At 32.8% G+C, this 26,031-nt stretch overlaps 1 protein-coding gene across 2 annotated transcripts; it reads left to right on the top strand.

Moving 5' to 3' along the window:
• Positions 1–114: 114 nt before the first annotated feature.
• On the top strand, positions 115–26,031 carry LOC114331840 (uncharacterized). 2 transcript variants are annotated; one of them, XM_028281512.2, is made up of 6 exons: positions 115–143; positions 10,772–10,969; positions 12,216–12,381; positions 20,415–20,544; positions 22,408–22,558; positions 25,536–26,031. In XM_028281512.2, exons 1-6 carry the CDS (start codon positions 130–132, stop codon positions 25,777–25,779), a joined length of 903 nt encoding a protein of 300 aa, XP_028137313.1. In that variant the 5' UTR covers positions 115–129; the 3' UTR covers positions 25,780–26,031. The 2 variants fall into 2 exon arrangements, with proteins under 2 accessions (XP_028137313.1, XP_028137312.1); XM_028281511.2 differs by lacking the exon at positions 115–143 and adding an exon at positions 1,509–1,653.

Here is a 26,031-nt window from a genome sequence, read left to right as displayed (position 1 = left end):
TTTGTATACATTGTACCCGTTGCTAGGGAAAACTCACCACCTGTTTGTTATTGCACCTAATCCTATTGCATAACAATCGATTTTTTTAACTGGTGCAAACATTGCGGTAGCTAAAAAATACAATTTACAATGGATCTGGTAAAGTGAGTAAAATTATTTTTTATTTACGTGGTTGCTTTGTTTTGTATCAGTAACATTCTTACAGTCTACAGGGAAAATCATTCCCAATGATCGAAAAACGCCACATTCTCTAATTAATTAATAATAAGTAGGTATATGTGTCAATTGGGATTGAGTCAAATGCTTTCTCAAAGTCTACAAATATTAATATCAACGGCGTGTATTCTGTAACTTTCTCTATTGAGGACTTTATCACTGGTAGGTGGTCATTCGTTCCAAAGCCACTCCTAAATCCGACTCTTGTTCTAGTGGTTGATGAAAATCTAGCTTAGGCCCCAGTCTGTTGGTAATTATTCTCTATGAAGCTAATAGGTCTGTAGTTTCCCATTTCTGTTACATCTCCTTTTTTAACTCAATATTATTATAAAGACACTATTCCATTTTTCTGGCGTAATATTCCTTCAAAGAGTCAGGCATTTAAGGCTTTTAGGACGCATTCGTATCTTAGTTTTTTCAATTCAGTTACAATGCCACTTTCTTCAGCTGTTTTGTTGTGCTTCATACCTTTTAACGTTGATTTAATTTCTTCTTAAGTTATATCTGGAAGTTCGTGTACATAATCGTTGATTTTGTATTGCTGGAATATCTACCTCTAGAATGTGATTCTTCTTCCTAACTCAGGCAAGACTAGTTAGTCGCTGCCACTTGGTCATAAGACCTTTTATGCCTTGTTTTATAATACCTTGTTTTTTCCATAAACTCTAATAAATTTTGTGGCCTCAACGAAGGCCAACAATTTTCTTATTCGTAGTTTTAGGATCCCTTCTGGTTCAAACCTCAGTTAACCAGTGAATTCCTGCACCATGGTTCATTCACCTTACCTAGTTTGTATAGGTGATTTCTTAAATGGCAATGTCCAGTCACCATAGAATGTGATTATCTGGACTATATAATTTGGTGATTTGGGATGATTTTCAGGATCTCTTATTGCTCATAAATCGCATGCCCTTGCTTATTTTCTAACTTATAAAATACATATTCCTCATTTCTGTCTGCAACTTTCATTTTAGAACTTTTAGGCTTTTGTTTTGTTTTATAGTATTATGTTTTAGTTTTGAAATGGTTATGTTTAAATGTCTTAGCTCTGCAATGTTAGTTGTGTGCTTATATCCTATTTCCCTTACTTTTTGCATTAGGTTTCTTATGTCTTACGCTCTATTTGTTCCTGGTATTCCCTTGCGTTAGTAATAGCAGTGAATGTGACATTGTGACATTTTTAATCCTTGTTAACATATTTTTTCTTTCCTTCCTTACATTCAAGACTATCTACGCTCTAGTGTGAAAATAATAATAATAAACAAAATCTGAATAGATAGGAAATTTGGAAGTCTTTTATATTTTTACGTCATCCAAATATCTTATCTGATAACAAAGATAATAAAAACAATCGTGATGTATTAGAATAGGCTGCGGGTTTGTGTTTTAAAGATCGCTGAACAAAATGGAATTTTTAAATATGCCTACATTTTTCAAGTAAGTACGGTGGTATTATAATTATTGTAAAAAATTCTTTACGGTATGTTCTTTACGTTATCTTCAAAAATGTTCATCCAGAGATACAAGCAGTGATTTTTCGGACCTCTGAACTTTCGAACCTCTGTTAACTGAACTCATTATTTACTGAATTACTATTTGGGTTTTATTGATTGTATTTGAGTAGAAAGAAATAACCAGAGATATAGATCTTTGAAGACGGACAATACAGCAATACACGACATCACGATGACCAGTACACTCTCTCCGGAGGATCAGGACTGAAGACAGAGGTTGTATTATACAGTATGTGGCAATATAAACAGTACTGAAATGAATATTGAAATTTTTATGATCATTTACATATTTAGTATACATGATAAAGCCTTACAAACATTGTTCATGACGACCTTCCTGATAAAACAGATGTTAAATATGCCCTCGGGCACGAAAAAATCTTTAATTCTAGTCGGCAATTCCGGAATGTTAGATGGTGGATCAGTCTGTCTCCTTCAGCATTCCCCATATGTAGGGGAGAGTTGGACAAAACGGGATACCATTCTTGTTTATTTTTATTACGGAAAAAATGTTAAAGAAATTATCATATTATTATTTTTTATAGATATAACATTTATTGAAGCACACAAAAAACATATTTTTAACTATTTTTAATGACTGGAAAATAGTAAAAAAAATATTTATTAAAGTCCTGCACATCCCGTTTTAGCATACCATGGTTGGATAAAACGGGATAGGTGCACAATATTTAATTTTTTGCATAAACTTATCTAAAAAGTATATTTAAGTAGATATAAGACTGCAAAGCAAAATTTACCTTTGAAAAACAATATCTTCAGTAGTCAGAAACTTAAAAATAGGCCTTTTTTATGTTTTATTGCAAAATGGGAAATAAGACCTTTTATTTAGGACTAGGTACGTATATCAGAACAAAAGTCACATAAAAATATGTTGTTCTTTTCTGATGCAGTATGAGAACACGCTTTATCGTTATTTAAAAAATTAATAGGCCAACAAATAAATGGGTGGATAAAACGGGACATAAAAAACTGTATCCCATTTTATCCAACTTATAAGTGTCCCGTTTTGTCCAACTCAGACATTTTTCAAAACAAAAATGGCTCCTGCCTAAACGTGAAAGTAAAATGAGATAGAGTACACATGAGAATATTCGTTAATGAGTGCTTAATTAAATGTAATAGTTATCGGATATGTTTATATTAGATATGTAGGCAATATAATGTATAAAACAATGCACTTAAAAGTACAAAGTACCATAAAAATAGAGTCAAAGAATTCTAAACACAACAACTTTTCATCAAATAATGGCATCGAGGTAAAACGAACTGAGAATGTTAAAATGACGACTGAGAACAAGTTTTCGTCGTTGTCCGATTGATAGCAGCACTAGTTGGGTCTCTAGGCTAGGTATCCCGTTTTATCCGACTATCCCGTTTTATCCAACTCTCCCCTACGCATCAGATGGCGTTAGGTTTGGTGAGTGGCGATCTCCCAAAATGATCGCGTAGCATTCGAAGAGACTCCCTGGCCATGAGACAGGTTGCCCCATAGGTACTGTACCCCAGGCTGTGGGTTAAAAATAGGTCGATTTCAGGATATAATTCAGGAATTTTTGAAACCTATCAGGTGTTGTAAAGGACGATGCCAGGAATAACTTCTACTAAAATGTAACCAAAAATATTGTGCGCTTTTTTTTTAATTGCGATTTTCATTTGTTAAATTTGCAATTTTTAAAGATTTTTAATTTTGCAGTTTAGGATATTGATTTTAGAGAAAAACTTTTTAATAGAAAGTTGTAGTGAATTAAAAAACCTTCAATTTGAGCTATGGTAAGTTTAATTTCGGTTATTGGTTATTGTAAAACAGCCTGCGAAAGGTCCAAAATGGCCTTTTTTACAATTGCATTATTTATTGTACAAATATTTTTTTTATTTTTTAAAGTTTTAAAATGAAGATCTTTCAATTCTAAACATAAAAAAAAATTGTAAAGCCCGATTAACGAATTTGTTGCTTAGATATTATAAATTGTTTATCCCAAGTTGTCAAATGTCGAAGGCTATAACTTTTTGAAAAAAAAACAGTAGAGGGTTGGTGAAACATCCAATCTCCTTTCAAAGAGTTATGTTTTCATATTCTGATGTAAATAAATGCGTAAAACATTTTTAAACCTCTAATTTTTGGGTTTGAAAATAAGGGGGCAAATTTCGTTATAAACATTTAGAGCTGAAGCGGCCCTGTACATCCTAAGAGTTTTTAACTTACAGATTATTGTTGCTGAAGACGAAACAAAGATTTATAAAAAAAAATAAAAAATTTCTACGACCAACTGAAGGCGAGATAATTTTTGGATTTGAAAATAACGGGCAATTTCGTTATAAACATTTAGAGCTGAAGCGGCCATGTACATCCTATGAGTTTCTAACTTACAGATTATTGTTGCTGAAGACGAAACGAAGATTTATAAAAAAATAAAAATTTTCTACGACCAACTGAAGCCGAGATAATTGTTTTTTTTTTTCTTAAATCGTAGTGCCTTTATTTATAACAATTAAGAAATTATTTTACGTCATTCACTAAAGAAAGACTTATATTATCTTAAAATAAAAATTATTATAAAATATAATTACACTTAAGTAATAAAAATTATTTTTAAAATCGGTGCTTTTGCGAGCGGCCGAATTTTGCAAATCGCCCTGCTCGCTTAAAATGCGCGCGATCGGAAACTTTTTACGTAACTTGTATTAAATTTTGACAGAAAACAATTTAATAATATTACCATTATAATATACAGTATATTTACCACTGTTTTTGTTTTTCTTAATAAACTTTTATATGTGAAATCCCATTTCTGAAGAAATAATATTACAAAAATGATACATATTATAATATGAAATAATATCATATAACTATATTTTTAATTTTTTCATTGGTATATAAATATAATAATAATGTTACTTCTTATTATACAATATAAAACTTTTTCTTCTTGTAGTGACTATCCGCTTTGGATGTTGGCGACCATCATGGCAATATGTACTTGCACACTAAATCGGTACTGCTGCTCTAAAAAGATTTGTAGTTGTTGTGTTGAACGACGTAAGTAAATTTTCTAGCAAGGCAATCCTTCGCCTTCCTGCTTCTTTTTAGAGCAGCAGTACCGATTTAGTGTGCAAGTACAGATTGCTATGATGGTCGCCAACATCCAAAACGGATAGTCACTACAGAAGAAAAAGTTTTATATTGTATAATAAAAAGTAACATTAATATTATTATATTTATATAACAATGAAAAAATTAAAAATATAGTTATATATTTCTTATACATGTATCACTTTTGTAATATTATTTCTTCAGAAATGAGATTTCACACATAAAAGTTTATCAACAAAAACAAATACAGTGGTAAATAGACTGTATATTATAATGGTAATATTATTAAATTGTTTTCTGTCAAAATTTAATACAAGTTACGTAAAAAGTTTCCGATCGGGCGCATTTGAAGCGAGCCGGGCGATTTGCAAAATTTGGCCGCTCGCAAAAGCACCGACTTTAAAAATAATTTTTAATACTTAAATGTAATTATATTTTATAATAATTTTTATTTTAAAATAACATAAGTCTTTCTTTAGTGAATGACGTAAAATAATTTCTTAATTGTTATAAATAAAGGCACTACGATTTAAGAAAAAAAAACAATTATCTCGGCTTCAGTTGGTCGTAGAAATTTTTTATTTTTTTATAAATCTTCTTTTCGTCTTCAGCAACAATAATCTGTAAGTTAGAAACTCATAGGATGTACAGGGTCGCTTCAGCTCTAAATGTTTATAACGAAATTGCCCCTTATTTTCAAATCCAAAAATTATCACGCCTTCAGTTGGTCGTAGAAATTTTTTATTTTTTTATAAATCTTTGTTTCGTCTTCAGCAGCAATAATCTGTAAGTTAAAAACTCTTAGGATGTACAGGGCTGCTTCAGCTCTAAATGTTTATAACGAAATTTGCCCCCTTATTTTCAAACCCGAAACTAGAGGTTTAAAAATGTTTTACGCATTTATTTACATCAGAATATGAAAACATAACTCTTTGAAAGGAGATTGGATGTTTCACAAAAACCCTACGATTTTTTTTCAAAAAGTTATAGCCTTCGACATTTGACCTCTTGGGATAAACAATTTATAATATCTAAGCAACAAATTCGTTAATCTGGCTTTACAATTTTTTTATGTTTAGAATTGAAAGATCTTCATTTTAAAGCTTTAAAAAATAAAAAAAATTATTTGTACAATAAATAATGCAATTGTAAAAAACGGCCATTTTGGACCTTTCGCAGGCTGTTTTGCAATAACCAATAAACGAAATTAAACTTACCATAGCTCAAATTGTAGGTTTTTTAATTTACTACAACTTTCTTTTAAAAAGTTTTTCTCTAATATCAATATCCTAAGCTGCAAAATTAAAAATCTTTAAAAATTGCAAATTTAACAAATGAAAATCGCAATTAAAAAAAAAGCGCACAATATTTTTGGTTACATTTTAGTAGAAGTTATTCCTGGCATCGTCCTTTACAACACCTGATAGGTTTCAAAAATTCCTGAATTATATCACGTTTTTTCACCAACAGCCTGTGGTACTGCGGAAACAATTGTTTTGCTTTGCCATTTCCATATGACCGAAAATAGGACTCCACCGTAAAAAAATTTCTGCAAAACTGAGAACTATCCTAAAGCACCTAACATTAACACGAAAACTACTCATAGTGCAGTCACTGAAGGTGGATATGAGCTATTACCTCCGATTTCGTTGAACCTCCATCGATTTTCATGAAAATTGGTGAGTGGTTAGAGGATACCTCAAGGAACAAAGGTGACATGGTGCTAACTTGCGCTTTTATCCTGGAGGTCGATGCCACCCCTTCTCGTGTGAAAATTATTTTATTAAAAATAACCCCGTAAGCCGATAGACTATAGAGGGATAAATTATAAGCTAAATCTCTTATATCATGTTTTTAAAATAAATGAATACTTTTTGAGTTATTAAAGACAAAATTTTTTAATTTTTTGTGGAAAAAATGCATGTTTTAAAGTGGTTTTTCAAAATAACTCAAAAACTATAAATTTTTACAAAAAAGTTCTAATTATCAAAATTGAAGCTAATAAAATGTAAAATAAATTTCTTGTCTAAAAGATCTTTTATTATTAACTTAAAGTGAGTTATAGATAATTGAATGTATATTTTTTTCGGATAGTACTCAAATCTAAGTATTCAAGCTTAAGTAACGGGAAAACGATGCATTTATAACATACTTACTAAATATTTGCCAAAGCGCTCATAAATATCTATCCAATGAGCTGCCGAAGAAGTTAATACCTTAATTTTTAAAAAAAATTTATGGTTTTTTTTTTAGAATAACTCAGTTAATTTTTATATCAGGTTTGTCTAATTACCATTTGAAAGGTAATTTCAAGGGATTTAAAATAATATTAATTTTAATCTTCTAGATCTCTCAGTTTTTTAAAGACAAAGGTTAAAGGGCCCCTGTTACATGGCTCTCTCCGTAAAATTAAGGATTTAAACGTTTCTATCTCGGTTATTCTTTATGTTACAGGAATACTAAAAACAGTAAAACATTTGTTAAAGAAAAAACTAAAATTTGGTTCTGTATCATTTTGTACGTATATAGAGTATTTTTGGAGTTATTATCAAAATAAAATAAAAATTAGGAAAATTTGAAATATCCTGATTTTTTTAAATCATACTTTTTTTTTTCAAAAACTTGCATTCTAAACCAGTCAAAGTTTTTAAGATCATTACTTGGACACGTGCCAACTCGTAACTTTTAATGACAAAATTTTTCAAATCAAAATGTACACCGGCCAATTAGTAACTTTTCTATTACCTGACCTGCCAACTCGAAACTTTCTTCAGGTGAATTCGAAACCATTTATTAAATCTAATACTTTAAATCTAAACCGAATGTTTCTTGGTTTGCTTAAAAACATTATATTTGTATTATATTATGTACCTATAAAAAATAGCAAAAATTGAAATATCTTAATAAAATAATTGAAACAATATTATAGTGTTTCATTAACACGTGTTATAAATATTATTTCCATCAAGTATAGCTCTACACGAGCTTGGTTTTTATCAAGTAATTGTAAATTCAATATTTTTAGATGTTTAGCAACGATAAATTATTTAAATCCATCTGATAATTTAAAAGCAAAGAGATTTTCCATATGTTTATTTCAAGTCTAAAAGATTATACCTTTATTTAGTTAAAAATTCACCGGTAGTTGATTGGTTACCGAAAAATTAATTGAGGGCAAGAGTTACCAATTGGCCTGTAATTAGGACGGGGGATTAAAATAGTTACGAATTCACCGGGAACCCATTACTTACACTAAAATAAAGAAAGCCTTATAGGGATTACTGTACATTTAGTCCGTTCTTTAACGGTAAAATATTGCAAAACCTCTAAATTTTAAAGAACCGCTTGGATTGACATAAAATTTGGCACACACATAGCTAACAAGTCAAAGAAAAAAAGTGATATTGTGCCGATATGTGCTTTTGCCCAGGGGGTGGTTTTCACCCCCTATTGGGGGTGAAAAAATATTCGTCCAAAGTAAGTCAGGAAATAGATAAACTGGCTAATTTTAAGTAACTTTTGTTCTATAGAGTTTTTTTACTAAGTCAATACTTTTCGAGTTATTTGGCAGTAAATATGTTCATTTTTTCAACAAAATAACCACGCTTTTAGACGGTTTTTCGCAAATAACTCAAATAGTAAGTATTTTGTCAAAAAAAAATTCTTAGCAAACATATAGCCTGTAAAAGACTAAAAACAATGGTGTACATATCACGTCTCCATACCTAGTAGAAGCAGAGTTATAGCTAATGAAAAATAGGTTCATATTCTTCAAATTCCAAATGGACTACTTTAACGTGAAATAACCAAAAATGAAGCACATTTCGGGGAAAACTCATTACAGCTTATTTAAAGTGTTTAAAAAAGCTTCATTCTTGTTTTATAAAGAAAATTTCTAGCATCAAAAGTAAACAAGTTACGCTCAAAATAAAGTTAGTCCCTTTTTGTTTTGGTAAAAAAATCGAGAAAATCATCCCCTAATTAGTATCTTAAATGAACTTAATCGTTACGACTTCACAAGTTTCTTGACTCGTGTATGTATTGTTTATATGATCTGTAAGTTTCATCGGTTCAAAGGCCTTATTATTGAAAGGGCTGTAGTTAAAAGGGGTTGAACGAGTCACTGATTACGAATGTATGCAAATTTAGAAACACCAAATCCTAATCAATTTTTGTCTAACAGAAAAACAAAAAAATACATGATATTCAGAAAAGCAATGCTGACTTTTTTTTGTTTTTCGAGATTTCTGGTATCTCTAACAATTTTTAACTTATTTTGAAAAAAAGTATATTTTTCAAAATTAAAATTTTTAGAAATTTTATTTTGAAACCAAATTTTTTCAAAAATAAGCACTTTGAATCAATGAAACTTACAGATCGTATAAACACCACATAAGTAAAATAATTTGTGGAGCGGTAATGATTAATTTCCTTTTAATTTGCTAATTAGGGGGTGGTCTTCTCGATTTTTTTTTTGGCAAAACAAAAGGGACCAACTTTATTTTGAGCGTAACTTACTTAAATTTATTGCTAGAAACTTTTTGTAAAAACAGAAATAAATATTTTTTTATACTCTTTAAAAAAGTTATAATGAGTTTCCCCAAAAAGTGCTTAATTTTTTGGATATTTCACGTCGAAATATTATATTTGAAATTTGGTGAATATGAATCTATTTTTCATTGGCTATAACTCTGGTTCGAAGAGATCCAGAGAACTAACGCGTACACCATTTTTTTTACTTTTTTATAGGCTATATTTTTGCTAAGAACGTTTCTTTCGACAAAATACTTACTTTTTGAGTTATTTGCGAAAAACCGTCTAAAAATGTGGTTATTTTGTTGAAAAATGAACATATTGACTCGCAAATAACTCGAAAAGTGTTGACTTGGCGAAAAAGCTCTATAGAACAAAAGTTACTTAAAATTAGTCAGTTTACCCATTTCCGGACTTATTTTGGACATATATTTTTTCACCCCCAAGAGGGGGTGAAAGTCACCCCCAGAGCAAAAGCACACATCGGCACAATATCACTTTTTTTCTTTGACATGTAAGCTATACGTACGCCAAATTTCATGTCAATCCAAGCGGTTCTTTAAAATTTAGAGCAAAAACCGTGAAAGAATGCACTAATTATAACTTTTGTGGAAATGGCACATGTTTTATTTTTCACTTTTTCCTATAAAAATCGAAAGGGTTCTCTTATTTTCACTATAACTTGCTAAACTGTGGTGCTATCAACTTCTTCTAAAACTTATTTGATAGGTATTGCTAAGTACTTTGATTTGACAAGTGTTTAATAAGTATATGTTATAAAACTCACCGTTTTCCCGATATTTAAGCTTGAATACTTAGATTTAATTACTCACCGAAAAAAAAAAAAAACATTTAATTGTCTATAACCCACTTTGATTTATAATATTCAATGGTTTTTCAAGTAAGGAGTGTATTAAATTTTTTACTGCCTTTAATTTTGGTAATAATAACTTTTTAGTAAAAACTTATAGTTTTTGAGTTCTTTATGAAAAACCACTTTAAAACATGTATTATTTTCACGAAAAATTTAAACCTTTGATCTTAATAACTCAAAAAGTATTGATTTATTTTAATAACTATATAAAAAAAATTACTTCTAATTTGTCCCTCTATCGATTTCTGGAGTTATTTTTAACAAAATAATTTTCACTCCCGATAAGGGGTGGTATCCACCCCCAGGATAAAAGCGCAAGTTGGCACCATGTCACCTTTGTTCCTGAGGTCTCTTCTAACTACTCACCAATTTTCATAAAAATATATGGAGGTTCAACGAAATCGGAGGTGAAAACCTTCAGTTACTGCACTATCAGTACGTTTCGGCATATTACAAATTTGAGGCAAACGAATTTTAGTACTGTTTATTTTGCAGCATGCCGTAGTTTTTATTTTATTTTAGAGCCAAAAAGCTTTTAGAAACCAATACTTCAAACAAAAATATTGTTAACGATATGGAAAATTTTATTTGCCAATGGAAATTTAAATCGGAATACGATCTAACAGCAATTTGTGAAGATTTGGATAATCTTACCGAGGTCCTGCAAGAAAACTTCTTCAGTGTAACTAAAGACATCAACATATTTAATTCCATACATTGGTGAGTACAATAACTCTATTTTATTTGCCCACAAGCTCGAAGCTAATTAAGTAAAATTTAGAGGTTAAATCTAATGATTTCTTAATTTAACAAATTTTTGATGTCTGGATTTGAAATCGAAGCGTCAAAATAAATGTACACTGTAATAAGTTACGTACAAATGTAATTAATCAATTGTAAGTGTTTACGCTTGAAAAATATTTATTTATAAATACTGGTTTTTATATTTTGTGACGAAGTTAATATGTCAATTTATCAATAATTTAAAAATTCTGCGTGTATGTATGTAAAATTTAATGTTACGCCACCTTTAATAAGGTCTGCTTCTTTTCCTTCTCTCCAGCGCGCTGGATTGTCGAATCTTGGGATGGGACACGTCGAATTACACTTGGCTGAATAATTATATAGAACTGTGTGTTACTCTCACGAGTATGTATTAAACGCATATTGGCTGTGGAAGCCGAATAGATTCCTTATACGTATCTCTTAAGAGCCTACAGTAACGCGTAACCAATATAACTTCGGGAAATAGTATCATACCCTTTTTCGAAAGTTCTACGAAACTTTGGCAACAGTGGCAATATTTGACATTATCTAAGATCATTATTTTGACAATATACTCATAGGCGCGCTAAATGGAAGTAATGAAAAACAATTTTATTATTAGTAAATAAATATTTATAAAAATAAACCAAAATGGGTGAAAATTTTATGTTAACAAAGTTAACATAAAATTTTCACCCATTTGGGTTTATTTTTATAAAAAGTTATTTACTAATAATAAAATTTGTAAAATTTATTTGCAAGAAATAATAAAACAATAATAAATAATAATTTCGTTATGAAGCGAAACTAACACCAAGTTTCTATACAGGTGCGGGAGCACGCCAAATAGAATTCTATTTTGCTGACGTCACAAAATAGAATTTCATAATGGGAGAATCGACGGTTGCTAGGCAACGTGACGTCACTAAAATATAATTCTATTTGGCGTGCTCCCGCACCTGTTCCAAAAAAAAATTCAGTAGTGGGAGCACGCAAAATAGAATTCTATTTTAGCGACGTCACTTTGCCTAGCAACAGTCGATTCTCGCATTGTGAAATTCGTTTTGTGACGTCAGCAAAATAGAATTCTATTTTGCATGCTCCCACTACCAGACCCAGCTTTTTTTAATGGCAATGACTAGATGTCAATCAGCCAGTAGAGCCAACTGAATAATTATTATAAATAACTCTTTTATTTTAGCGTTGTTTACAACCTACTTTGGGACAATTTAAAACCAGTAGTACGAGCCAATTGGACTGAACTTGATTTGCGGGTATATCAAACGTCAATGGCGTTATGCAAAAACCAAAATTTTCTTGTCAAACAGAACGATAGTTCTTACTGTTCAGTTCCATATACAGCAGCAGTAAGTAAACTTATGATATACATTTAATCCTTCATTATCATCATCATTGGCTCTACAACCCCTGGTTGGTCTTGGAATGTTCTAGAATCAGCTTCCATTCCTTCCTATCTTTCGCCTTCGTTGTCCAATTTCGTACTCTTAGCACTCGTAAGTTGTCTTCCACCTGGTCCTTAGATGGAGCTTTGGGCATGCCTATTTTCCTCACTCCCTCTGGTCTTTGGTTACTTATTTACTTTATCGTGTCCGGACATGCCATTCATAGAATTTCGGTCCAGTATCGGACTACGTCGGTTCCGTCTTTGTTGGCGAGCCACAAATTTTTGAGGGTATACCCATTGGCGCCCATATAAAAATTTCTAGAGGGGGCCAGACGTGAAGATGTTGCTACATTCTGTATACTTTGGATGACAATATAGGCAGGCGCGGATACAGAGGGGGGTCAACGGGTCCATGGACCCCGCTATTGTATTTAGTCTATAAGTATTTTTTATTATTTTTTCTCTCAACTCTAAACTTCAAGCGATCAGTAGAACATTAAATATACACAACAACCGCTTCCACAGAATTGAAAGAAGTCATAAAATCCAATAAAAGCAACCTTCTCTGAAAAATAAACTGCAGGCGCATTTGTTTGGGTACCGATGAAACCATAAACAACGGATATATCTTTCTCAATTCAAATAATAACAAAAACGATATTTTAAAACGCAAACACGTAGAAAGGTTAATCTTAACACCTACAGTTGGAAAAGCCATGTTCTGAAGTAAGATCTCGGTCTACTAATGTTGCCGATGGTAATAATAGGCTTATGTTAATGTCAGGTGTCGGACAGTGCAGTATTGGTGTAAATATATTTTCACCAGAATCAGTTACGTGTGATACAAATCCGGCAGCCCCTAATTATAACGATATCGGTTGCTTTGTGGGCAACAAAAAGTGCAGTGACGACGAGTTAAAATATCATGACCTAACTTATCCTTGGATTCCTGTGAATACAGCTTTCCAAAGACATTAGAATCGGGATACTCAGGACAGTTCCAGCTTATGTGGCTAAATAAATTCCCGTGACTATCTTACAGTAAGAAAGATGAAGGTACTTAATGCCCTGTGTGTTTTTTATTCGGACCTAAAAGGGGACAAAGCAAAAGGAGCCATTCTTATAATAACTGTCACAAAACGGCTCAATTAAAATGTAGCAACTTTAAAAAAGTGTCTGAAAGTTAGATAGAAAACATTATCTTTCAATTGAATAATGAAGTTGCAAAAACAGTAAACGAAAGTCAAATGAAATTGTTTGAAATTGTTTCGACTGTAAAAGCAATATTTTTGTGCGGTAGACAAAATATTCCTTTAAGAGGGCACATAAATGACGGTTCTATTGATTTGGATATGGAACCGTCTGAACCAATCAATAATTCAAACGAAGGGAACTTCAGGCAACTTCTTAAATACAGAGTTGATGCAAGTGATCATATTCTGGAATACCATCTCAAAAATAATGAGCTCATAGACTGTTGTGGCACTGTTATTGAGAAAAAAATTGTTGAAGCGGTTAAGCGAAGCAAATATTTTTCTATTTTGGTAGATGAAACAACTGTTTCATCAAAGATGATGATACAAAGTACTGTTTAAAAGATGATTTTTTGAGATTAGTAGTGATGCAGGATTTAACTAGAGAGACAGTGTCAAGCGTTATAATATGTAAACTCAGAGACTAAGTGCTGTTTCACATTATAAGAATTTTAGTCGTGCGATGGTTAAAATCTATATAGTGGCTCCGCATTCACCGCTTGAAACGTTCGGAGAAGGGAGAAAGATTCCATATATGATTGCCACTATGTAGATTTTAACCATCGCACGACTAAAATTCTTATGATGTGAAACAGCACTTAGGGCTAGATATTTTAAATCTTTGTGGGCAATGTTATGATGGCGGAGCTAATATTTCAAGAAAGTTACGTGGTGTGCAAACTCGAATTTTAAAACAACAGCCTGAAGAATTTTATATGCACTGTGAATCAGCATTGTATATTTGGGATGAATGAACTTTCCCCTTTGAGGGAGTGTGGGCCGTATCGCTAAATCTGGAATAATAAAGCTGTACTACTCTTAATATTCAGATATGTAAGACATTTTTTGGAAGATACTCCGACGTAGTAAGTCACCTACGGCTTAATAACACGAAAATGGTCTCACCAGAGCTCAATCGTGAGTCGTATGGCTAAATCTGGATAATATAATATTTGCGGTAAGGCTGGGCCCCCCTATTATGAATTTCTAGATCCGCGCCTGAATATAGGTATAGTATAAGCAGCCGACGAAAAGCTAGGGGGCACGGCCCCCCCTGCTCATGGGTATGGGCGCCCATGGACACCGATGAGGACAGTTTCTACATGTACGAAGATGTTTCATACTCTGTATTTCTTCACAGTCACAGTTCACATCATCTTGGTCTATTTTCCCCCATTTTACCATGTCTGATTTTACTGGAGTGACCCCCGTTCTTATTCTATTCATAGCTTCCACGTTTTAAAGTCTAGAGATTGGCCAGTCCATTGAACCTGGGAAAGAGGACAATACTCAGGCAGTTCATCGTGCACTGTTCCAAGGAAGCTTTTCCTGGATTTCAGTCGCTTTCGTGGAGTTCGAGATTTGTATAGGGCATGTCGCTCGTCTGCGATCTGTTTAATTTTCTCTAATGTGCTCTGCAACAGCTCTGCGTGTTGAGGGTTCTACAAAACCCGCTGCTTTTGGTCTTTGGTTATAAATGTGTTTTGACGGCTCTATCTCGTTAATTCTTTCTAAGTGGTCCAGTCACCACAGCCTGCTATTCTGTATATAATATTTTCGTTCTTTTTCTGACTAAATTTGACGTTAAAAGTTTCTTTAATCCGTAATAGGAATTGCTTTTAGGCTAACTGATCCACTAGATCCGCTTCTGCTTGGGATGTATTTGTTCGTACGTATTTGTTATGTTAACAGACCCTCCAACTAGTTTTTCTAGTCTGCTTTTTTGGCTACATCGTCACTGATAATTAAAGTACTTTTTCCATGTCTTTTTCGCATCCTTTTCGTGGACTAGTATTTTGTTATTTTCAACTCGGATACATCTAATTTGATTAAAATCTTTTGCTTTGTTTGCCCAATATTTGAATCAAAGTATATAATCAAAACTCGCTTTCTCCAAAATTTTGCTTTGTCATAAATCGCTAAAAACTTATCAAAAACAAGCCATTACAAGTTATTGCATAATGAGTGAAATCAAACTTTCGTCAATAATTAAATAATTGGCATTTTATTTGGAGAAAGCGGGTTTTAAAGCAAACTTTTGGAGAAAGCAAGTTTTGAAACAATTCCCTTTTTTGGAGATGGAATTTTACAACTTTTTTTTTTGCAGATTTTAATAGAATAAGAGTAATTAATTTGATAGTGGTACAACAGATTTTATCGGTTCCAATAACGGTATAGTTCTTGGAAGATCATGACTAGAATCCGTAGTTTTCTCAACTTCAGGTTTTTTTTCTTCTTAGTTTTTGCCCATTCATTTTACATCGGTGTTCTTTTCCTTGCCTTTTTACCAGGTCCTACAGGAGTCACTTGAACATCCACTACGAATAGAAGAAAAATATTACTGTAAATACTGTAAATTTTAAAAGAAAAAAACAATGCATTAGACAAATAGAGCGATTAAATCTGTGTGGGTCCCCTCCACTCACTTTACAGGCCTCCTATTGGTCGGTTGGAGAAAGACGTTTTTCACGCAGAACTGTCTTAGGAGAAAGACGGGTTTGATTCAAAAGTCTACTTTTAACATTGAATTTATGTTGGATAAAGCTAATTTTGAGTCAAACTAGGTCTGGATTCGTGTAGGGTTCAACAAACAGATTAAGAAAATATAAACAACTTAATTTCGTCCATGGATGGAGAAAGCGGGTTTTGATTCTATACCCTTCATATATTTATATATGCTTCTGCTTAAGCCTTTGCTACTGCTACTATCGCTTCCTTTTGGGCGACTTTATAGTTTTGAAGATAAGTATCCAAGCTATTTTCTTGCCACTGTTTATATAACTTTCTCTCCTTTTATTTTTTCTTGAAGGTCATTTGACCACCACCAGTTTTCTTTATTCTCAAACTTCTCTCTGACGTTTTTCCAAGTATCTCAATAGCAGTGTCTTTAATGATACTTGCCATCTTCCTCCAAACTGTATTAGAACTTCCTTTCATATTCCATATACAGGGTGTTTGGCAAAGAATGGGCTTAACCTTAGATTCCTGAGGTTAAAATAGGTCGACTTAAGCTAACTTACCTTAGTACAAAAGTTGACAATAACCGAAATACAGGGTGTCAAAGTTAAACTTTTATTTTATTTATTTTTGAATATGTCTTGACAGGCATGGTACAACAACACGAAATTTGGTAAGTGGTGCTGGTATTGTACAATCTACTAAACTATGTTAAACAAACGTTTCTGGCTACTACCAGAGGCATACGACGGGGGAACGTGAATGGTTGACCCTTCCCAAATTCTACGCCACTGGCGAAATTTCTATTTTAGTGCAATTGATTGATTTTCCAATACTTTCTATGTAAATAGCACACTCTTCATTCGTAACGATAAAGCCATTAGTTTTCGAGATATTTGAAGCTAAAAACGAAGGAGCATAATACATTAATAAAAATAAGTGTGCCTTTTCATTTTTAACTTCAAATATCTCGAAAACTAATAACTTTATCGTTACGAATGAAGAATATATTAGTGGTGCTGGTATTGTACAACCTACTAAATTATGTTAAACAAACGTTTCTGGCTACTACCAGAGGCTTACGACGGGGGAACGTGAATGGTTGACCCTTCTCAAATTCTACACCACTGGCGAAATTGCCATTTTAGTGAAATTTTTTGATTCTACAATACTTTATATGTAAAAAACATACTCTTCATTCGTATCGATTAAGCCATTAATTAGTTTTCGAGATATTTGAAACTAAAAACGAAGGAGCATAATATCTACATTAATCAAAATAAGTGTGCCTTTTCATTTTTAGCTTCAAAGATCTCGAAAACTAATGACTTTATCGTTACAAATGAAGAATATATTATTTGCATATAAAGTATTGGAAAATCTAAAAATTATGCTAAAATAGCAGTTTCATCAGTGGCGTCGTATTTGGGAAGGGTCAACCATTCACTTTCCCCTGTCGTACGCCTCTGGTATTAACCACAAACGATTATTTAACATAATTTAGTAGGGTGTACAGTATCTACACTTTGTGCCAAGTACCATAAGGATATGTCAAATAGTTTTATAGTACCGGGCACACATAGTTCTTAAAGTTTTAAATAAAGAATAAATTATTTTAAAAAAAGAATACTTTAAAATAATTTGACATGTCCGTGTGATACTTGGCAGAAAGTGTAGGCACTATACACCCTACTAAATTATGTTAAATAATCGTTTCTGGCTACTACCAGAGGCGTTCGACAGGGGAAAGTCAATGGTTGACCCTTCCCAAATTCTATGCCATTGATGAAACTGCTGTTTTAGCATAATTTTTAGATCCTCCAATACTTTCTATGCAAATAATATACTCTTCATTTGTAACGATAAAGTCATTAGTTTTCGAGGTATTTGAAAAATGAAAAGGAATACTTATTTTGATTAATGTATTATGCTCCTTCATTTTTAGCTTCAAATATCTCGAAAACTGATGGCTTAATCCAGAGGTCGGCAACATTTTTAATGTATAGAGTGAAATACTAAATTAAAAATTCATGGCGGGCGCCAACTATTTTTTGACCTAAAAAATATATTAATATAAACGTATAAAAAATATACGTTTTGAATTTCTTTTCTAAATTAACAATAGTTTACGGGAGCATTAAAATTTATTGAAGGGCGCAGAGGCGCCTGGGGGCGCCGTTTTGCCGACCTCTGGCTTAATCGATACGAATGAAGAGTATATTTTTTACATAGAAAGTATTGGAGAATCAAAAAATTGCACTGAAATGGCAATTCCGCCAGTGGCGTAGAATTTGGGAAGGGTCAACCATTCACGTTCCCCCGTCGTACGCCTCCGGTAGTAGCAAGAAACGTTTGTTTAACATAATTTAGTAGATTGTACAATATGTTGTTTCGAAGTAGCAAAATGGGTTATAATGTATGTAATTGTAAAATTTATTATTGTTTTGGAGGGATTTTAAAAGTTTTTTTCTATCGACATTTGAGACAAGTTTGACATTCTCTCCTGTTTCATGGTGTTTCGACAATACGTTTTGACTCTTTTGAGACAAGAGAAATCCCGTTCATTTGAGACAGAATTTGCCCACATTTGAGCACAATAATTTATTAATTTCGAGAACAGTTTGTTGTACCTAATAAATTGCAGTATATAAAATTATACATAGTCTGTAACTTATCCCAACTTCCGAAAATATTTGGATCAGAATATAAAACTGTTAATTCATTTTCTTATTTTATTTGATTAAAAAATGATGGATAATTTTTAATGAACTTGTCTAATAGATATTTTGAAAATTCTTTGGCGTAACTTTTAAATTTTGAATAGTCAAAGAGGTCAATGACTTATAACAGTGAGTAAATAATAGTTTTGCCTGGTGCAATTGTTTTAACTTTGTCCGGAGACCATACAATTCACTGGACATCAAGACAGCCCCGTCATAAATTTGCCTTACCAATTTATTTTTGATATCAAAAAATTTAATCTATCCTTTAAATTAAAACAGCAAAAATATATTATGTCTTATGGCTTCTACTCACGTCTGAAAACCTAACAACCTCTCATAAATTTAGACGTAACGCGTATCGAAGAACAATTATTGATACTTGTGAATGACATGTTACCTCTATCAGTAGTTTCGTCTACTTCTACCGAAAAGGATCAAAATGTAACTACTAATTGATTCTTTCATTCTGTGCTGTTTTAGGTACGCCGGTATATTCTTCGAGTCCATATATTTCCAGTATTTGTTAAACAATTTTATTTGTTCTCTATAATTAACTTGATTTAACGAATGCTTCGATACATCCTGTCCCCTAAATGGTAATTCCTAACAACTTTAAAGAATAACAATATCAATAATAATATTAATAATTAAACGAAGTAAAACTACTTACCTATTTCATAATTATCCCGGGCGCGCCAGCAAGGCAATACGTGGCTACGTACGTGAGTTTCTGCCGTTTGCAGATCACCGCTCGGCCTCGGCAGAGGTACCCGCTGCCGTACTTTGCATTCAAATAAGTACGGAGAATGTATAATTGGTTGCCTATCGGCTAATATTCCATAGCTTCTTATTATATAGCAAATCCTCGATCTGGGGACGGCATGCCGTGCCGGGCTTTATAATAAAAATTCACACAATCGCAATCGGGTGCGGGTGCATGGCTATAGGATCATTAATTTGAAAAGTCTCTTACGCACAGCGCACAGGGATCACTTAACTAACGTATCGGGATCGAAGTCTTTTAAAAACAATGAATAAAATTTAGTCTGTATTATCTCACAGATATATTTTTTATTTCACAGAAACGAATATCATCAACTCCGATTAAATTAAATATTTAAAAAATCTATGTGTCCATAAATGTATGGGTCGGCACTGCCGACCCTGACGAGCCGCCACTGCTTAGGTGTGTCCATTTATATCTGTTTGATGTTTTTGCATCCATTGGTGGCCAGCCATTCGCTTGACGTCATCAGTCCATCTTGCCCTTGGTCGCCATTCGAGAATTAGCTTATTCCAACGATTGTCTTCTATTCTTCCGATGTGTACTGCCCAGTTCCATTTCAACATGGCAATCTTCTGGATCACATCCGTTACTTTGATCGTCTTCTTTCTCTTCATTAGATTTGCGATCGCTGACTGAGCTTATTGTTGAGCATTCGCCGTTCCATAGCTCCATTAGCTCCATAGCTCATCTTATTACCTTGCAGTTATTATGTATATTCACTTATATCTTCTTCAGACTATAATAATATATTATGTATAAACTATATTTGTTTCAGATAGTTGAACTGTCTTTTTGGGACTCTCACAATAGTCCACTGGAAAAACTGAACTGTCTATGTACAACATATGACACTATATTCGCCGAATTGAAAAGTGCTTTAGTTAATTTAATCTCTAAGTACTCAGGTTGGTAAAAAATTAATAACTTTATAAAAAACACAGTTACTTTTTTCCTACTTCAATTACACATTTCATTACTTTTTCTCACTAGAACTTTTATGACTCATAATTAAGGTCCTTGGCTGGTCAATGAATAAAGACGAATGAAGTATCTCATATAACATTAAATTTTAGGTTATAAAAGATCGAGTAAGATTGCCATTTTCATGGCAAAATATCAAAATATCAGTCTTATAATGAAAGCTATTTGTTATGCTCTTATACTCTTTTCCTTTCTAATCCCCAGTCTGATATTCTTAATCCACGAGATTCTTGGATGTCTTGAAGACTTTCTTTTCTTATTTTCATAGTAACTTATGTCCATTCTTTATATCTATTCCTCGTCTACTTGTCTGGTTCAGTATCTCTGCTGCATACGTACCTTCACAAGCTTTGTTTTTCCTTTCTCATCTAGAATCAGTCCCATTATGTACTCACTACATCGGCTCAATAATTCTTGGGGTAAGTATATGGAGCGTTGTCTTTTACCTTTTATAATTTTGCACTATGGGAAATATGTTTTAGTCTCATGATCTCTTCATTGTCTTTATAAAATCTTTGGGCTATTTTAACCATGTACTTTGAAATGTTCACTTAATAAGGATTGGCCAAAGCAAATGTCATTGAAATCAGGGCCGTAACTACCATTGGGGCAACCACTGGGGCCCCCAGCCAAGGGGGCCCCGCAGGAGTCCCCTTTGATTGGCCGAGATATTACAATGATTGACAGAGATTGACATAGATTTTAACGAGGAAAATAAAAATATGTATTTCGAAATTCCATCCCAACAAAATATTTTCAAATGGCACAATTTTATAAAGACCTTTTAAAAATAACGCAACATAAAGTGTTAATTTTTCACTGGGGAAATTAGCCTTTTCAACTAAAATGCAATTGAAATAGAACAGGGGCCCCTGAGGCCTGAGCTAAGCTGGGGCCCCCGATACCTTAACATAAAAATTTAAATTATTACTTAGGAAATTAGTTATTTCGGCGTAATTAAACTTAATGACCATTGGAAAAGGGGGTCCGGGCTAAGCTGGGCCCCCGAGACCTTTCGTATAGATATACATTGTTACTGAGGAAATTAGTTATTTTGGCGAAACAAAAACTAAAATGCAATCGTAATAGGGGCTCCAGGTCCCAACTACTTTGTCTTAACCAATTTACTCCAGACCACATCTTGGTACGTGAAAGGAACTACATGGTACCACATGTTGAAAAGAAAGGTCAGGGTAAGATACAATCAGCACATTAGGATCAGTCCCACCAGTACACTGACCAGCTTCACTGAGTGTGTTTGGCTCACACTGCAGTTGCTTAATGCACCTTAAGGAGCATTTACGTTCGCTTGGTTATTCGTTCGCTACAAAATAAGACCATTTACATTATAGCGAATGGACGCATTCGTTGATGATCCGTCCGCAATGTCAGATACAGATGAATAAGTAATCATTAGCGCTGTTAATTTTATAGTTATTGAAGGACATGCTAAAAACAACAGAAAGAAGAGAGTGTGGTGTTCACACAGGAGAAAAAATGCGTTTTCAAAGGGTTAAATATAAAAAAATTCCGAACCCCCCCTCCACTGGCTCTGGGGTACATTCCCCAGACCTCCCGGTAGGGGGCCCCAGATTACGTTTGCCCCGGGACCCCCAACATAGTAGTTACGACCTGATTGAATTACTTCTCTACTGAAGATAATAATTAGATTTCGCACATTCTTCGTTTCGAGAACTCGTGATTCTGATTCAATTTTTAAAAATGTATTAGATATATATAAAACTTTGGACTGTACTTTAACTTTACTATTCTACTTGGTTTTTTAGATAAAGAGCTTGAAATACCTGTAATTAACAACGAAGAAATAATACCAGTCATTACACTGGTTCTAATAAGATCTAAGTTGCAATATTCTGTTAGTAACTTGTATTACATAAAGCAATTTGGAAAACAATTTCTTAAGGACAACAATAAACTGTAAGTAAACACCCGATGGTTATTTAATTCGTAGCCGTAGCAATAGTATTCCTTTAAGTTTTCATCAAGCAAACTAATTGGGAGAAGGAAAGGTTTACGTTGTTTATTTTTTTTTCATTAATGTGCCTTATCAAGTTCCCTTGACGTTGGCGATTAACACGGCGAAACTGTCTCTGTAACGAGCTATTCTAAAAATTTGCTCTGCTTTCTTTATTCCTGTCCACTCCCTGATATTCTTTAAACAAGAGGCCTGTTTTCTACCAATTCCTCTGCGTTTTTCTTTATACCATCTTCTTTTCCTTCTAAAATCGGGCGAGATTCGTTAGTATCTGGAACTTGGTGGTAACGTTTTTGTACCATACCTTGTTTTTTTTTACTTAAACTCTAATGAGTCCACTGTGGCATAAACGAAGACCAACAGTTTTCTTATTCGTAGTTTTAGGATCTCTTCTGGTTCAGACCTCAGTTGACCAGTGAATTCCTGCCTCACATCACTTGCGTTGGCATAGAATGTGGATCAGTGGCAGTATCTTCTTCCATTTTGCACTTTCTGCATCATGGTTCATTTACCTTACCTAGTTTTAAAGGTGGTTTCTTAAAAGGAAATATTTGGTCAATATGTCAGTGACCGTTTTGATCTCTCATTTATTGAGGTTCATCAAATTGTTTCGAGAGTTTTTTTATTAATATTCTTATTATTTTGTTAGGCTGGATTTGCTCTTGAGTCTTGAGTGACTCTCCATTTCTTTTGATGATTCCTTATCAGCTATTTCTGAAGCTCGTTTTGTAGCATCGTTAGTGATGTCACAGAACCCAGCAAACAGAGCGACGTGTTAATTACGTGAATTTTAGGTACATTTGTCCCCAATATACGTAAATTGCTTACGTGAATTTCACGTGAAAATTTGGTTGGAATGTCACATTGAAAATACGTCTTTAAATTACGTGAATAACTCGTCTTCAATAGACGTGTTATTTACCTTAAATAGCAATAAAATGTTTCGGGAAATTCACGTTGCAAATATGTGTTGATTAATGTATCTTTTAGGGAATGTATATATTAGTAAAATTAGTATTCACGTGAAAGATACGTCCTCGGTTCATGTAAATAATTCGACCTTAATTAACTTATGAATCACGTAATTATTATCCTCATATGATATAAATAAAACAAGCAAATAAAGTGTTAACAATGTATTTATTTAGTAGAATTTAGAGACTTTAAAACATTTGTCTTATTATACAAGATAATGAACCAAAAATGCTACCGACCTACAGACCTATTAAAAAATTTGCTAACACAAAACACAACACAGGTCACTTTTTATTTTGACGACTCTTTCTTGTTTTTTTACAACACTTCAACTCTCGAGCAGTGAGGTAAACGTTAATACGAAAGACATTATTTATTATAAATAAACCCGCCTAAAATAAAATGAGGGAAATAAAGCTCTTCACGTTTCACTTTCACTTTTTGTTGTGAGAACTGAGAAATGTGCAGAAATGTGAGAAGCTGATATTAGAGGTTATGATCATCGATTATAAAAATCGATTATTTTTAAATTACAGTTAAACTATTCTACTTACTTAAAATTAGTATTACGTATTTTATTTTTGTTTTTAAATTTCTTCTACTATTAACTAATTGGTCTTACTAAAAATGTATTTCAATACTAGAATAATATAAAAAAAATAACCCTATCGAAACGTATCTATTATTCGATAAATCGATTAATTTAGTTTTCGAACTATGTTAATCATGTACCGTGGTCACGTGATAGTATTTAAAGGAGGAGAAAGGCTTGGTAGTACGTCATCACCGCGCGCGATTTGAAAATTAGACTCAATATTATTTTAGCTGCTGTGATATTTTTAAAGAAAAAAATAGCAAACATAGCTTCAAATCAAAGTTGGATTGAAATGATTGTACTAAATGATTTTAAAAGCGAAATCAGAAACTTTTTGTTTAAATTTTGGTATTATTTACATTACTTTTACGTGAAATACATCTAATTTTTCGATGTCTATAAAATACAGTGAGTAAAATTCAAGCGATACGTATTTAACCAACACCGTTGTAAAATTTTGTTTTCCAAAATATTTCTCAAAATTTAACCAAAGGAAGTTATTTCTGTTTCGTGATTATTACGTAAAATAAACGTACCTTTGCGATGTAACCGACATTCACACCTACTATACAAAACATGTACTATATTCGTCATTATGATTTTATATTATTCTAATGTCAAACATGTATAAAGGAAGCACTAATATATAGGTGAATGATTTGGCACTGAAATACGTTTTTTTCCCGTCATAAATCACCGAGTTACGTGTTCGTTGAAATTTGCCGTAAATGTAACGTAATTATCACGTAACTGGGATCAAATCTGTTTGCTGGGAAAGGTTCTGGGTCTACAAGGTTTCTCTCAAGTCTTGCTTTGAAAACAGATCTGCTCGCTCGTTCCCATGCACCCATTCATGACACGGCACCCATATTAAAGACACTTTATTGTCTTTTGCACCAGGTTGTTGAGCAGATCTTTGCAGATCCTCTCCAGTTTTGATCTGGTGGGTGGAATATTTACTACCAGAATACCCGCTTGGCAAATCTGTGTAAATATTGATTCTTTTAGCTTTATGGTCTCCATTGATGATTTCATTAATGCAGGCCACCAAAGCATAAACTCTGGAATACAGTTGTATGTTGACCTAGGCTGTAAGATTTATTCTAATTGCATGATTGCTCAAAGACTCCTGGTCCAGTACCATGGGAAGCTTTAGATCCATCAGTGAACCATATTAAGGCCCAATTATTATTTGGGACTTTTTGTCCTCTAGATGGTATAATTGTGTTAATCTTCTCAGTGAAGATTAGTTCTAGTATCATCATACCTGAGTTCATCATAAAGATGGATTCCAACCATGTTGGTACTAGATAATAATGATAATTACAACATTAATATATTTTTTTCAGACACATATTTGAAACCTTCGAACAAGCTATAGAAAACTTATTGAAAATCGACCACAAACAAATAACAACTTGCTCGCAAGGTGGATTTCTAAATATTGATCATTTAGAAGCAATAAGAAGAATCACTGAAATAAACACAGATGCTAAAAATGTCACGAAAGCTAAAGTTAGCCTTAATGAGGAAAATCAAAAAAGAGCTATGGAGCTAATCCTTCAATCAACTACAGCAGATGTAAATGGTTAGTTTCTGATAGACCATGAATGGCAATGAAAGATAATAATATAACTTATTGTCAAGAATTAATATATCAAGATATGCTTAAAGTGAAGATATGATGAAGATACTATATGTTGTATACTGTATGATGGTTCTGTATCTAAATGAAAAATACAAAGTGGTTTTTTATGCTGACTGCACAAACCTCTTGTTATAATTTGTTATTTTGTGTAATATTAACAAAATATATTTGTCAAATAAAATAAAGTGTTCGATGAG

This window comes from Diabrotica virgifera, chromosome 4 (assembly GCF_917563875.1).
Source record: "Diabrotica virgifera virgifera chromosome 4, PGI_DIABVI_V3a".
Lineage (NCBI taxonomy): Eukaryota > Metazoa > Arthropoda > Insecta > Coleoptera > Chrysomelidae > Diabrotica > Diabrotica virgifera.
The sequence above is the reverse complement of the archived record's forward strand: the minus strand, read 5'-3'. Positions and strand labels throughout refer to the sequence as shown.